The sequence below is a fragment of the Ammodytes marinus genome, assembly GCF_949987685.1.
Source record: "Ammodytes marinus genome assembly, chromosome: 4".
Classification (NCBI taxonomy): Eukaryota; Metazoa; Chordata; class Actinopteri; order Uranoscopiformes; family Ammodytidae; genus Ammodytes; species Ammodytes marinus.
Genome location: NC_137233.1, coordinates 4861676 through 4878259, shown reverse-complemented (window position 1 = coordinate 4878259; position 16584 = coordinate 4861676). Strand labels below are relative to the sequence as shown.

The following is a 16584-nucleotide window of genomic DNA, read 5'->3' as shown; positions in this document are numbered from 1 at the left end:
TGCTGGCCGAGGCCCATGGGGGGGACGCCCTACCAACTGAGCTAAGGGCGCCCCATGGATTCTTAGTAACTACTTTTTTTTGTTCCTTTCAAGTCAAGTCTTCAGTTTATTTACTCTGTCACAGGTAAGTTAAGTTTTCTTTATTAGTCAATTTACACGAGGCACATTTAAATTTGTCTTTCCGCATCTCCCCTCTCAAGTTACCACACGTCAGAGGGGGTCAGAGCGCAGGGTCAGCCATAGTACAGCGCCCCTGGAGCAGTTTGGGGTTAAGTGTCTTGCTCAAGGACACAATGGTAAAGATAGATGGTGGGGCACCATATGTAATAGCAGCCACCACTAGTTTTACTACTAACACCCTCCTGTCCGGTGCCGGGGATCCAACCAGAGACCTCATGGTTACTGGGAGGAGGAACCAGAGACCTCATGGTTACTGGGAGGAGGTACCAGAGACCTCATGGTTACTGGGAGGAATCAGAGACCTCATGGTTACTGGGAGGAGGAACCAGAGACCTCATGGTTACTGGGAGGAGGAACCAGAGACCTCATGGTTACTGGGAGGAGGAACCAGAGACCTCATGGTTACTGGGAGGAGGTACCAGAGACCTCATGGTTACTGGGAGGAATCAGAGACCTCATGGTTACTGGGAGGAGGAACCAGAGACCTCATGGTTACTGGGAGGAACCAGAGACCTCATGGTTACTGGTCAGCCCCTCTTTCCTAGTCTATTCTAAAGTAAAGTGGAGTTATACGGCCATTGGTGTCAATGATTTACAAAATTAGCAGGTATCGGTATTCAGACCTTTATTGGGATAAAACTGTGATAATCATTCAACTTAAACCCTCAGTCTTTCACACAGCACACAGCAGAACATCTCGACAGCCGGCAAAGTCTCTTCTGAAAACAAGAGATTATACAACATGTCTCTAGGGGAGACAGAGGAGCATTTAGTCCACAGAATGCGGTCGGGTTTAAAGAATGTATGGGTGACTTTCTTGCTGTAAGTTACCCACCAGTTTTGCAGGTTTGAGAATTGTCTTTGGATGTAGCTCGGACTGACTTTTTAAAAATGCAACTGTTCAACCAACGTATCAAATGAGTAACCAGGGAGTTGTGTATGTGTACACTTTAGTCGGACATATAGCTGACAGACACTCACACCCTGTATCCTCCTATTACAAGCTTACTCCACATTAGGCATGGATGGGCCAATAACCGTTTTCAAGGTATATTTGAAAAAGACAAGGGTTGCGTTCCGAATCGCATACTTTCTACTCTATAGTATGGTAGAAAAAAGATTTAGGATGTCCCGATTCTTGTGGCCAGATTTAGGATGGTTAGAAGTACCCGGATGTCCTACTTCATGCGGCCAAGATTGTTAGTGTTGAAAAGTGCATCCTATTTGGGCGATTCTGACCCACAATCCAGTGCGCACGTGAAGTGACGTAACATCGACGAAGCCTCCATATGAAAACAAACGGGGATGCGACGGATATAAAAGCAAGAGGCAAGATCAAGGCGCAATGTTATGATGAAATAAGAGAGAAAAGTATGTCCCAATAGTATGCCTACTGCATCCTAACTAGATTCTTTTTATCGTCGGATGTAGTATGTAGAATAGAAAAAAGAAAGAGTATGCGATTCGGAACGCAACCAAGGTTCCAAAACCGCTATTATTTTACCCCCCCTCCTCCCGACAGGATGTTAACATACAAGTGTATTAATGTTCAGAATAATCCTGCATATTCTATATCTATATGTTGTTTAAAAATAAAAAGATTGTGTTCAACAGAAGAATTTACCCAGACATTTCAAATGAACACATTTGACAGCTGTAATTATAATACGGTGAAAGCGTACACTGTGATATTTTTATTGTTTTAATTTTCAGAATATTCCTGCAAATTCTATATGTTGTTTAAAGATAAACATAAAATTGTGTTCAACCGAAAAAAAATAAAAAAATAAAAAATAAATGTACCCAGACATTTGAATATAACACATTTAACAGCTGTAATTACAATAGAGTGAAACCGTAAACTGTGGTATATATATTTTTTTTGGTTTATCACACCATTAGAATATCATACCAGCCTATGCATATATACACCCCACGTCATTGTATTGTAGTTTGACAGAGATATTTCAATGAGCAAGTCCTACATTTTTCATAAAGTATCTTTATTTAACTGTTGTTGAGATTGTAGCAGTGACGCTGTGTGTGTGTAGATGATGAGTTGCCGTCATGACAACGCAGGAAGCAGAAAAACAAAAATGGCTGATTCATGTCATGTGGCCTTTCTGCGTTTTGTTTTTTTTCATTTTTTCTCTCGAACACACATTTGTTGATTCTTCACATTCCTCCCAGAAACAAAACCTTGTCCTGTTCTCACACACACACACACACACACACACACACACACACACACACACACACACACACACACACACACACACACACACACACACACACACACACACACACACACACACACACACACACACACACACACACACACACACACACACACACACACACACACGACTCGAAGTATGCACAAGTACCCTCCTCCTGACTTTAAGTGCAAATTCAAATGCACTATTTTTCCTCACAAAGATATCCTTTGATATATACATAACCACAGGCTATTCTAGGGCACAGTTTGTTTCAGCCGTGCCACTGATAAATTCTGTCTTCTTTTGGAGTGTGTACCTGGAGCAAAAAGGTTTTTCAACGTTAACATAAATCAGAAAAGAAAAAGAAAAAGAAAGAAGCCTGGGTTCATTTCCATTTTTTAAAGGTGCTACGGAGAACTTTGAAATATTTCTGAAACAGTAAAATGTTCCTATGATGGTCATAAATTACACGTAACAGCAAACTAAACCATCAGTGCAAAGAAAGCTATTTTAATATAGTTTTTCTTAATGCCTTTGTCATGGGTATACGCTCACCCAGGAACAACAGCTGGCATAGTAAAAAACACTACCGCTTTTGTCCATAGGGGGTGCAAGAATTAACACAAACTGAAAGTTCCTCGTAGCACCTTTAAAAGTCAGTGTATACAAGTGCATATTTTAGGGGTTGGGGTATTGTATGGTGGTTAGATATTGGGTTGAATAAGGCTTTAAGACAGAGTAGCAGTCCACAATCCCTGTCTCAAGTCCAGATTGTATAGGATTGAGCCTGGTGTAGTACAGACAAAGACAGGAGAGAAAAGGCGCTGGCTAATAGCTAGCACAGAACGCTAGCTTTAGGTAGCCGCCCACGCCTCTAGATCCGCCATGTCGTCTTCGTCCTCTTCCTGCTTCTTCGCGGCTAAAAAAAGAAGAAGAAAAAAAAATGGAAATTAGGGGAGAAAAAATATAGTTTTTTTGGGGTTTATTCTTGAGAATTTTTGTCTATTTCGCTTCCACAACATGTCTTCTTTACTAGGATAAAGGAATGGTCCAAAATGTACATTTATGTGTTCACTTTATTGATCTTGTCTAAATGCGTTTGTATAGCCTACATTTCCTATACAATTATCTTTAATGGCCATTATCTGAACGTTTTTTTTCCATACCAAAAAATCTCCACTTCTACATAACAGTACACTAAGTACAGTACAGTGTAGAATAATGTGCAGTGTTGTTGTGTGAGTGAAGTAGAACTGTTATTGAAAATACAACGTGACATATTCTACCTGCTGGTTTGGAAGGCAGTGATGTCGACGGGACGCTGGGTAGAGGAACGTCTTCCGTTCCCTGGATCTCCAGAAGGTTTGCGTCCAACTCCTCCTGTTCCAACTCCTCAAGCTCAGCCATGAGCTCATCCTGCAGACAGACAGACAGACACACACACACACACACACAACCACAGACAGACAGACAGACAGACAGACAGACAGACACACACACAAACACACACAACCACAGACAGACAGACAGACACACACACAACCACAGACAGACAAACACATTTTAAAAAGGTGGAGTCGGCGATTCTGTAGAATGCTTTATGTCAAAATCAGTTTTTGTGGCTATGTTTGCAGCTACGTCGGGACCCCTTTCTTTCCCAACCAGTTTACAGCCTAGAGCCTAGGCTGTGTATCAATATCAGATTTTTTTTCCCCAATACAGAGTTTCTGACAGTTTGAAACATTGCAGTGTTTAATACATAATTAAAACACATCCATATCAGTGATTTAATGAATGGCCTATTTCTCTCATCCTTATTCAAAATGTTCACAATTTGATTCCTTTGCAATTGCAGCTACAACTGGAGAGTGCATTTTTTTTTTTTTTTTTTCAACCTTTATATACCGTACTTTCCGTACTATATGCCGCACTGGACAATAAGCCGCAGGTGTTATAATGTTTAATTACCATATGTAAGAGTTCGTGCACAGAGGGGATTGTCGGGAAAGAGATGGCTGCTTGAGGAAGCTCCCACATTTCAACAAACAAGTTGCATATTTGCATAACGTACGTAAGTGTTACCATTTTGTGCAATAGTAGCTATTAGGGATGGGCACGAGTGTTTTCGCTACTCGTGTGATCGCTTGCATTCCTCGAGGATCAATCGATTCTTCGTTAAACTTTTTTCTATTTTTAGGACGCAACGCATCTGTCTACAGAACAACGGTTGACCGCAATAAAGCGCTCAATGCTTATGTCAAACAGTCACAGTTGCCATATGATATTAAGGATTTATTTTCCACAAGTTTAAAACACATTTTCCTAACTGAAAGTAATTAAATAAGCGGGCCACAATTTAAACCGATCGAGTAGGTCTGCGGTGGAGAGAGAAAAAAGAGAGAGAAAAAAAGCATGGGCTGTAGTTGGCTAACATTCAAAATAGACATTTAAAATAAGAAGGGCAGCAAATACAATAAAATTATTGTCCTACAATTTAAACACATAGATAGGCTAAATAACTCACCAAAGCAGTAGAAGTAGTAGGCTAGTATATCCAAATGCTCACTCCTGTCCGTGACTAATTACCGCGACTAATTCCTCGTTAACGGAACGTTACACCGTCGGCTTTTGAATCTCAATCCTATATTCCATAATAAAGGCTTCTTAAATGTCGTTTGCTCGAATGTGCCCGAAGTCAGCCTGGCTTCTTTACGTGTCTTTCCAAGTTTTCCAGCACCGCATTCAGCTCCGCGGTGCTGTGGAGACCACACACTGGCTGCGCTGCACGGAGGTGGCAGTTATTTGCGGTTTCTGTTTGACACAACGCTTAGTTTATTTAACTTGGATCAAAATATTTAATTTTGTTAAACTTTATATCCGTTTTGTACACGTATATAACATTTTAAAATAGGGGCGGCCCGCCGGCCGGCCTAAAGGCTACAAACACAAAAAAAAACAAAAAACGATTTTCCTCATCCACCAATCGAGATCATTTGAAACGAGGAGTACTCGAGTACTCGATTACTAACGCCCATCCCCAGTAGCTACAGAATATATACTGTGCTGTGTAATAACAGGGTCGAAAAACGGGGAAAAAGTCGCGGCTTGTAGGCCGAAAAGTACGGTATACAGGTAAATCCCATTGAGTCCGGAGACTCTTTTTCAAGGGAGACCTGTTCACAGTTACACGTTACCATTCACACACACATTCATACACCGATAGCAGGCTAACTACGACATTCACACGAGGCAAGGTGGGTGAAGTGTCTTGCCCAAGGACACAACAACTATGACACAGGTGGCAGGGCGGGGATCGAACCTCCAACCCTTTGATCATCGGCCGACCCGCTCAACCACCTGAGCCACAGTCGCCCCACAATAGGGAATACAGACATATTGTGCCTTTGGTGAAAGTGATAATTTATCTATCGTGGTCTCAGTTCTCACCTCGTCGTACTCTTCTCCGAATCCGATCGGTCTGGAAATCACGTCTGAGATTTCTTGAGCCACTTCCTGTTGTTCGTTGATTTCTGCCATGAGGTCGTCCACTTTGTCTATGTCCCTGAGAGAGAGAGTAGGAGGGAGGGAGAGAGAGAGAGAGGGGGAGAGAGAGGGAGAGAGAGAGAGGGGGAGAGAGAGAGAGGGGGAGAGAGAAAGGGAGAGAGAGAGAGAGGGAGGGAGACAACTTTAAAATAAATGCTTAATAAATACAAGCATGTCTCAATTTAAACTTAGTCAGAGCATAAAGCGTTGTATCAAAAAGTATTGCATATTTTTGAGACAATGGGTCACATAACTTTTTTTTCCCAATTTGATTTGTATCTCTGCTGGATGTTGGATTGCTGATTAGCGGTTAGCCCTGAATTGGTAAATGGTAAATGGACTTGTATAGCGCTATATCTCCGTTTATCACAGACCCAAAGCGCTTTACATTGTTTTTGTACACATTCACCCAGTCACACACACATTCATACACCAATAGCAGCAGCTACCACGCAGGGTAACTAAGCTAACTATCGGGAGCAATTCGGGGTTCAGTGTATTGCCCAGGGACACTTCGACATGTGGCGGGGAGACGGGGGATCGAACCTCCGACCCTGCACACCAGAGGCGAACTCCCTACCCACTTCGCCACTGCCGCCCCAATTGTGATGCATGTCTTGGAATTTGTTGGTGTAATAAAAAAACAAGACGAATAAAGACACAAACAGACAAAACTAACCCAAGATAACCTCAGCGCAGATGAAAAAGTATAGCCTACTATCACATGTTTTTTTAAAGTGTATCTCTTACATGTTTTCGTGCGCAGCCTTCATGGCCTTGGCGGCGTAGCCCATGTTCTTCAGAACCTCCGTGTTGGTGTTGGCGTTCTCTAGCGCCTCCCGCTGGAACTCGATGGTCGACAGCGTGCCGTCGATCTGGTTCAGCTGTTGCTCGTAACGCTTTTTCCTCTTCAAGGCCTGAAGCGCCGCTGGAGAGAGAGAGAGAGAGAGAGAGAGAGAGACAGAGAGACAGAGAGAGAGAGAGTAAATAATTTATTATTCTTGTCCATATCATTTTATATATCATTATAGACATCTGTATGTCATGTGATATGTACATACTGTTCTGAATGTTCTCTTTTGGTATTATTTGTATTATTTGTAACATTGTAACGCTTTGGCAACACTGTATACCACAAAAGTCATGCCAATAAAGCTTATTGAATTTAATTCACTGTCTAACCCTACATTTTACCATGTGTGACATCACACATGGTAAAAATGTAGGGTTAGGATTAAACAGGACAGCTGGGCAAAGGGAAGACTGAGGGAAGAAAAACCTCATTCATCATATTATAATAGTGATTTTATAATGATAGAACGCCGGTTCCGTATTGGTGAAGTATTCCATGAAGCATTGTGTAGGTGATATTGCAGTGCATTGTTATCCCTATAGTTTGAATGTTGAATTAAAGTGTTTGTCCTACAGAAGCAGGACTCTGTTAATCTGATCAAATCCTGTCTGAGCCAAAATCTCTGCACGCAGACACAGTATTCTGCAGAGTCAGGGAAAAATCCCTATTTCTCTGTTGAGGGAAATAATTCACTAATAGTTTCAGTTCTGTGTCATTGCAGTATCTGTGTGAACACACTGAACTAGAGCACAGAGAAAAGCTCAGAACTGCTGACTTAAACGTCATACTTTGAGTGTGTGTGTGTGTGTGTGTGTGTGTGTGAGAGTGAGTGAGTGAGTGAGTGAGTGAGTGAGTGAGTGAGTGAGTGAGTGAGTGAGTGAGTGAGTGAGTGAGTGAGTGAGTGAGTGAGTGAGTGAGTGAGTGAGTGAGTGAGTGAGTGAGTGAGTGAGTGAGTGAGTGAGTGAGTGAGTGAGTGAGTGAGTGAGTGAGTGTGTGTGTGTGTGTGTGTGTGTGTGTGTGTGTGTGAGTGGATTACAGATTCATTTAAAAGTCAAGAGAAGTATCTTTAAATCAGTTACATAATGTTGATTTTAGAAGGAGGATCAGGCAAACATAAATTAGGATTAGGATTAACGCTCAGTAGTAAATTACTCTTGACTGGCTGTCGCCCTCTTGAGGAGTAAATAGGAACTGAAACAATGTGACAATGTGGAAGGATCAGTGGATTCAATGTACCATGTTTCACGCTTTTCTGAAACCGTTAACAATTTGGCACATATCACCTCAACAATGAATGAAACCTGATTTTAGGAAACCGAAAATTGGTATAAAGTTATGGTTAAGTTCAGTTCAGTTTATTTCGATCAAACATAGATTCACAACATTGCATACATAAGTAAAAAAACGCAAAAAAAAAAAAAAACAAGTTGTCATCTTGATTAATCAATAGTATCGATCGAAAAGGTGTAGGTTGAAGCTGTAGCTTATTGCAACAACCGTTTTTACGTTGTGTGTTTTATTTATTCATTTTAAGTTGGTCCCTCAGATTCTTAAGAAACACCTTAGAAAATAACTTTCCACCACATGGATTCCTTAAGACTTTTAGTATGTTATTAATTACAAATTCATGAGACAAAAAAGTTTTTTTTTTTTTTTTTTTTTAACCTTTATTTATACAGGTAAATCCCATTGAGACCGAAGACTCTTTTGCAAGGGAGACCTGTTTTCCTTTCCCACGTTACCATTCACACACCGATAGCAGGCTAACTATCGACATTCACAATAGTTTTTGTTGCAACTTTTGAGAGGTCCACCCCTATTTTCTCACAAAATAACTGGACTAGAACACATTCTGCTGTTATCTGATTGATACACTTCAACACAGACTAGAGTGACAGCTACTGGGAAATATGTCAGGGTTTTGTTTTGTACACTGAACATACTCAGCTACAAGGAGTAATATTCGCTTTCCTCCAGCTTCCCTGTGTGTCTGTCACGTGATGCAAAACAATACAGTAAATTCAAAAGTGTTAATGACAAAAAATATCGCAATGAAATTTGGTATTTGGAATATACAGCTCTGGAAAAAAATAAGAAACCAGTCTGGATTTTTCTTGAATCTTCATCTCTACATGCTCTAAAAATGCTCTAAATGACAAATATTTGTATAGTGAATTTGGTAGAAATGTTGTCAGTAGTTTATATTATAAAACCAAAATGTTCATTTTACTCAAACATATGCCTCTAAAGAGTAAAACGAGAGACACTGAACAATTGAAGTGGTCTCTTAATTTTCTCCGAAGCTGTATATTCATAGTTCCTTAATCATGAATTCTATTGACTATGGTGAAGATGACAGTCGTGGATTTCAGCAAAATGCAAAATGTCTGAACAACTATGGGATTAATTGCCACAAAATTTGGTACAAACATTAAAAGATGTAGTCGGTGATTCTGGAGAACGCTTGTTGTCAAAATACAGTTTTGTTAAATGTAGTGAATATTTCCTCATGATCTGCTACCTGTCTGTACTGATCCCAGCCTAGGCTCTGTAAATTTATGTACACAAAGGGTATGTTAAAAAAGCAGGCCCACTGTAGTTAGCAACATGCCTGTTTACAGAGTCTAGGCTGTGTATTAATACGCACAGACAGACAGACAGACACCCTAGAAGCAGCTGACAGCTCCAGTTTAATGAGATTAGATCAGCACTTCTCTCTATTCCTGGATTCATAACATCGTTAACAAACATCGAACAAATTATTATCAGATCATGTCGGTTGCTAAACTGCATCCAGACCGACCCCAGAGAATTACAAATGCCCATTCTGTCCTTACTGTGAACTGTTGTTGTTTCTGTTGTCCTGATCACGTGTGTGTGTGTGTGTGTGTGTGTGTGTGTGTGTGTGTGTGTGTGTGTGTGTGTGTGTGTGTGTGTGTGTGTGTGTGTGTGTGTGTGTGTTTCTTTTGTCCTGAGTTTCACAACCTCAACCTGTAATTTTAAAAGGAGCTACGAGGAACTTTGAAATATTTCTGAAACAGTCTCATTTTTCCTCTGATGATCATAAATTACATGTAACAGCAAACGAGACCATCAGTGGAAAGAATGCTATTTTAATATAGTTTTTCTTAATGCCTTTGTCATGGGGTATACGCTCACCCAGGAACAACAGCTGGCGTAGTAAAAAAACACTACCGCTTTGGTCTAAAGCGGGCGCTAGAATGAACACAAAATGAAAGTTTCTCGGAGCACCTTGTAAAGCAGTAGCTGTCCCTATACGAGTAAAGTCTAATGTATGTATAGTCCATTTTGTATTTTGCGTTGGCGGCGCGTCTACTTGACTGAAATGTAAGATACATGGGTCAACGTCGGAGCTGGTGGTATCCATTCCATTGTTACAGACACTTTGGAGAAATAATCTGTTAACTCGCTTTTCTGGTATGAATAGAAATAGTAAAGAGTTTTTTTTTCGTGATGGGTTGTCTGTAAACATTTTCTCATCATGATGCAGTTATTACTATGTGGTTTCAACTTAAAGACCTACTTCACCGGTGGGAATATGAAGTTGTGTTGAACTCTGAGATCCTATGTAGTATAAATGTAGGGTTAGACAGTGAGACCATAAAACACTCTTTCTGCCTTTTCTCAGGCTAGGATGAACCGATTTCTAAAATCTTTGCACATTTATACTACATAGGATCTCAAGAGTTCAATACACAGTCATATTCCCACTGGTGAAGTAGGTCTTTAATAACTTTGGAGAATAAAATCCTAGTGTTAAATGTTAAACAAAACCAAAGGACCTTTTTACAACACCAGCTTTGTCAGACAACAGAAATGAGGACAAGTGTAGCAAAGGTCAACTATTATGCAAAATTGCGTGCAGTCAGTGGCATTTGAAATGCACGAGTAGGAGCCGCCCCTTGAGTTGGGAATTACTATTGATCGTGGCCAGACCCTCTATCGTTCAAGACATCAGGGTATGGATTTCAAGGCAACTGGACTATATTGTTTATGATGAATATACAGGTGAAAATTAATATTACATGAAATCAATAGAAAAAGGGATTTTAAATTTAAATACAGAAATGTCGGCCCTCTATAAAGTATGATCATGCATATGTACTCAGTGCTTGGTTTGGGCCTGTTTTGCATGAATTCTTGCCTCAATTCCAATTCATTGTCCATGATATTCTAATAATATGAGTTTCACCTGTATGAACTGTGTGTATCACTGTTTACCCACCTGCCAGAGTGATTAAATGAAGTATGTTGTCAATCAGGTTTCAGTGATAAGCCAGCGGTGTAACATACAATGCTAGAAAGGACTTTTAAAACCGGTTGCGAGTGTGTTCATATAGTGATGATGGTCACAGTGCATGCCATGTTCCGTGACGTTTGGTTTTTTGTTTTTTCCCCTAGAGACTAGTGGTTGTATCACTGATATCCTAGCAACCACAGAAGCAGGCAATCTGGCATTATGTAATAGAAGGCGTGCTATATATCCATACAGTCTATGCCTCTATGGTCGTATCATGTCTTGCCTCAGTTATTGTGCGTAAAATATCAAAGGAATACAATAACAATTCTGAAATACAACTATTTTGAGCTGAATAATAGTAAAATTACTTCATATGTCACATGGATTATGCAAAAAAAAAATTACAAATTAAAAATAAGTGTATATTTTCTCACAATCCGCTACCTGACTCACTGTACTGTGTGTGTGACTGTGCGCTGAAAAACATTCCAGTGTTAATACACAGCATAGGTTGTGGTAGTAGCGTGTAGCAGATAATGAGGAGATATACTCATTGATATACAAAAAGTGATTTTGTCAACAAAGCGTTCCCCAGAATCACTGACTCCACCTTTAACTAACAATCTACCCTGCAGTCTTTTCACATATTTTGTTAATATGTGATCACCATCCATGTACCGTCTTCCTGATTATCTTGTTCATGGTTTTAAAAAGGGGCCAGTTCCAACACGTGCATACTGTATTTCTGGCCAGAGCTCCACAGGGTTAACAACTGTTTGTACTGAGTATCATATCTGATTTGGAACCGGTTCCTAACTAAACAAGAACAAGATTTTTCTAAAAACAAAAACACATTTTAAATTGGCTCATCAAAATGAAAGCAGCGTCAGGACTACTGCCCTTCTGTTTGCAAATAGGTGCAGCTTCGCTCGTTTATTGGTACCCTTCCCAGCTGTTTCTACAGTAGCACAGAAGGGACAAACTTAACAGCCTTATGCGTATTTATATATAGTGGGCGTCCTGGGGAAATGCACCTGTTGGAAGACCAAGAAGAAGAAGTACTATAGAATAAATTACTAAATACATCTTCACCTCATCACTTGATATTGTGGAAAGACTTGAGGCAGTGGTGGATGATGCCATCTTTAGTAACTATAGCTTCTTGTCCTTGAAGGCCACCGTAGCTTCTGTAAATTCTCCCAAAGGGAGGCGTTAGCAAGGGAGCGTTGCAATCTAGAATCTCACCATAAACAACTGTAGGGATATAATCAAATATAAATGGAAGACTAGGAAGGAAGCTTGCAGCATCTTAGGAAGAATTTTATGCAGGTTTTCATGTCCCTAGTCGAAGTTTAAAACCATATTATTACTTAGTTTTAAGTGCAATATTTTTCTGGACAGTCAGTCTGTTTTATGACGTCAAATTTTGCCTATAAACCTGTTTTCAAAGCTGGAAATAGATCTTTGCAAATGTATATGCAAATCAGTTTGGCTAAACTACTGTTACCATGGCACATTTTCAGATCAGGGAATTGAATAGAATTGAATAGAATATGTTTATTGCCTTTGCACAGGTACAAGACAGTAAAGGTGCATTGGGATTATTGTGCAAATTTCTCCCTAAATCAGCTTCTTCAATAAAAACAATTTAAAATAGGATAGCATTATAACAAGAAAAAAGTATAAAAGTAAATAAAAGTAAGAATAAACAAGTCGTATAGTAAGAATAAGTTAGAGGTAAAGTAAGGGGCTTAACCTGATGATATAATGTTTCTGTCACCTGCATTACAGTACCTGCATCTTCACTGTTTTATATTGTAATACGTTTTGTAATTTTAATGTAAACAGCTGTGGCTACTATGGTAGTTTGCCACCACCAGTATGACTGTGTGTGAATGAATGGAACCTGGCACCCTGTAAAGCGTCTTTGAGTGCCTTGAAAAGCGCTATATAAATCCAATCCATTATTATTATTATTAACGCACTTTGAAGGGTCTGTTTGAAAAAAAAAGTGCTATACAGTATAAATAAAAATGTTCTTTTTCCACTTTGTCAGAAACCAAATCGACATAATAATTGAATCTATATTCTTAGAGGCTTTCAGAGACACAATCATCAAAACCTGTTGTAGATTTTCATAATTCACAAACTTGACCAGGCCTCTCCCTGATGGCTATCAGCTAGCAGCAGATAAGCTACATAACGTCATCATTTCGACTTTCTATAGAGTAAATAATTAATTACACACATGAACAACATGTATTAAATCCAACTCCTACTCCTCTTGCCTCTGTAACCATTCGTAAGACTTTTCAAATATTATCTAAAGACAGTTTAACCCGAATTTTAAATGAATAAATGATAAAGACTTTTTAAGGACATGCAGGCACCACATTTAACTACTTGATTGACAACTTATAAACTAATCAGTAAAGTGTGTGTGTTAAGCCTTTAGTTAAATAACATTGTTTGCTATACTCATGTGAGCATTAGTACTAATAACACTGTGTGTGCGCCACCATTTACATGTATTTAACTATTAAATGCACGCACGAGTGCACACAGACACACTCGCACACACGTCTGTACGGCTTCACTTGTGAGGACATCCATTGACATAATCAATTCCTAGACCCTTACCCTAACCTTATCCATCAAAACTAAATTCCTAACCCCAACCCTTACACTAACCTAATTCATAACAATTTAATGCAAAGTGGTCACTACAGTTAAAAGCTGTTTCATAAATAACTTTATAAATAAAGGTTAAACAAAATAAACAACAGCTGCTTTTGTCCAAAGGGGGCGCAAGAATTAACCCAAACTGACAGTTCCTCGGAGCACCTTTAAGGCAAAATGTGAGATTAACTTTTTCAATGTCTTGAATACTTTTAAAGACATTATATACCACAGGACGCGAAGCCTTATTTTTAGATTAACTTTATTAATACATTTTAAGGATCTGTCAACCCTGTTTACAGCTTTGATTGACACTTACAAACCTATCAAAATATCACGTATGTCGGTCTTTAGTTTAATAACATTGTTTATATAGGCTATGGTTGTTTCATGCTATAGTATAAGGACTAACACTGCGGCGCCACTGTCCTTTAAATAACTTTTTAAAGGGACGTGTAAAATGGAGTCTCGTGGTGACAGAGTTGTGTTAAGGTGTCACCTGCCAACTTTCTCTTCCCTGTCCCACGTTAGCCTGCGAGCTAAGCGGCTAACTCACTCACAAACTAACTTACTAACCGAATTAACTACCACTCCTTTGAAAGGGGTATCAAGGAAAACAAAAAGTATAATTCCATGTCCGTTCAGGGCTTCCGTACTTTCAAATCTATCGTCTTAAGTTATATTTTTTTAAATTAATCAAGTGTTAATACACAGCCTAGGCTCTGTAAACTCGTAACAAACTACCAGTCCCTTTAAAACTACAAATTCCAGTCGCCCTGTTCTTACCTCGCTTGTTTTTCGTGCCGTTCTTCTTCGCCGTCATTAATTCTTGGTCAATTTTCTTCTCTAAAAAATCCTGTTTTTTCGCCAACATCTCCTCGGTCTCTCGGAGTTTCTGTACAGCCTCTTGGGGTGTCGGCGCTTTCCCACTCTTCCCCCCGCTGCCAAACCACTTACCAAACATCGACATTTTGTTTATTAAACGTTAAACTATAAGGTAATGGATTAACCGTGTACAAAATACTTTTAAAACCCCCAACAGGTAGCCTATTATGTGTTTTAATATTTCCTGGTCTCTGTGTGAGTGTGTTCCTCGCGACCACTATCGTCACCGAGCCGGAAGATTGCTTACTGCTGCTGTTGTTGTTTTTGTCTCTACTTCCGCTATTCCAGACACGCAAAGCCTCGTGATGTCATGACGTAATGACGTGACTCATGCTGTGGGGATTTCACAAATGACTTCAGCGAACATGATTATAGGGTTTTATAAGCCATGAAGTTTAAACAGACATGACATTTTAAAAATATATAAGTTTTCTGTTTTTTCACATGGTAAAAAGTGAATTTTAGTTGTTTCATTGAGATAGCGGGATATTTAACATATATCACAGTCTAATAGCCTATGTTTTGTTGATAAACCATATATATATATATAAATAGAGAGAGAGAGAGAGAATGAGTGAGTGTGAGAGAGTGTGAGAGAGAGAATGAGTGAGAGAGAGAATGAGAGAAAGAGAGCGACAGAGAGAGACAGAGAGTGAGTGAGAGAGAGAGAGAGGGAGAGAGAGAGTGTGTGTGAAGATGTTTTTACTTACAGCATTCTTCATCTGTTCTATACACATTCTTCATTCCTTCCTTCTTACCATCTCAACTTTTCCATTACAGGCAACCTTGCTCTGTCATAACATCCCAACTATTCAGACCTCATTTTACCTCAACCGTCTACTATATCTGTAGCACATACACAGACTCAGGACAAGGTCAAACCCAGTGCAAGTCAAACTATTTTACAATTGTATCCCAATGACCTGGATACCTGTCAAGTTGACCAGTTTAAAACGTTGCTGAAGACTTTTTGAGACTTTGGCACTCCTCCCTTTATTTCCCTCATGGATCTTATATGTTGTTTTGTATTGTGTCTTGTTCAGCACTTTGGTCAACTGATGTTGTTTTTAAATGTGCTATAGAAATACATTTGACTTTGACTTTTGACTTTGACAATAACATTATACTCTCAAAACTGTTAGAATTGCTATATTTTTAGTGAAAACAATAAACAATGTTAAAACATGTTTTAGGGATTTCACTGATTTATGTTGTGGCCACAAATCGATATGGAACTGCCTAAAACTAAATGGTTTCTGGAAATAATTTCAACAGTTCCTGGTTAAAATTGTAGGTGATACATCCCCATGTGATCCAATGATGTACTGGAATGATGCCGGACAAATTACAGTTGACACTTTGTAAACTCCTAACTATGTAACCTTATGGTTGATTCATGGACTCATAGATAGATTTCATTCCCATCTTTGTTGCAGCATTAAAATATAAATCTATACAGCCCTGGAAAAAATCAAGAGACCAGTCTGGATTTTTCTTAAACCTGCAGTGTGTAGAATTGTGGGTTTTATTTCCTAGCAGATTTCGTAGAAAGTAATTATAATATCCATAGGTACATTTAATTTAGTGCATAATAGCTAAAAAAAAAAGAATTGTATTATTTTTTTTTCCCTTAGAAAGGGTCTCATATATGTCCATATTTCTGCATATTTTGGACCAAGGCCTAGTGCCACCATCTTGAAAGTGTCATAGTTGGAATGTCATCAGGTGCATTGTTTAAAATTTAGAATTGTTCTTGTCCTTGAAGGCCACTGTAGCTTCTGTTATTATTTGAAAGGGTTGGGGTTACCCAGGGAGTGTTGCATTCTAGAACTTTGTAGAACTTTCTTGATGATGTCATATTACACACTGCACCTTTAAATCTTTATCTCTACATTACTTATTGAAAATGCTCTAAATGACAATATTTGTATGGTGAATTTGGTAGAAATGTTGTCAGTAGTTTG

The 16584-nt window shown here is 39.2% G+C and overlaps 1 protein-coding gene across 1 annotated transcript; it reads right to left on the bottom strand.

Moving 5' to 3' along the window:
* Positions 1–2308: 2308 nt before the first annotated feature.
* chmp4ba (charged multivesicular body protein 4Ba) lies at positions 2309–14872 on the bottom strand. Its single transcript, XM_080026167.1, has 5 exons — positions 14522–14872; positions 6693–6870; positions 5847–5961; positions 3686–3815; positions 2309–3318 (listed from the first exon to the last, which is right to left on the bottom strand). The coding sequence occupies exons 1-5, from the start codon at positions 14703–14705 to the stop codon at positions 3254–3256; spliced, it is 672 nt and encodes a 223-aa protein (XP_079882293.1). The 5' UTR covers positions 14706–14872; the 3' UTR covers positions 2309–3253.
* Positions 14873–16584: the final 1712 nt, after the last annotated feature.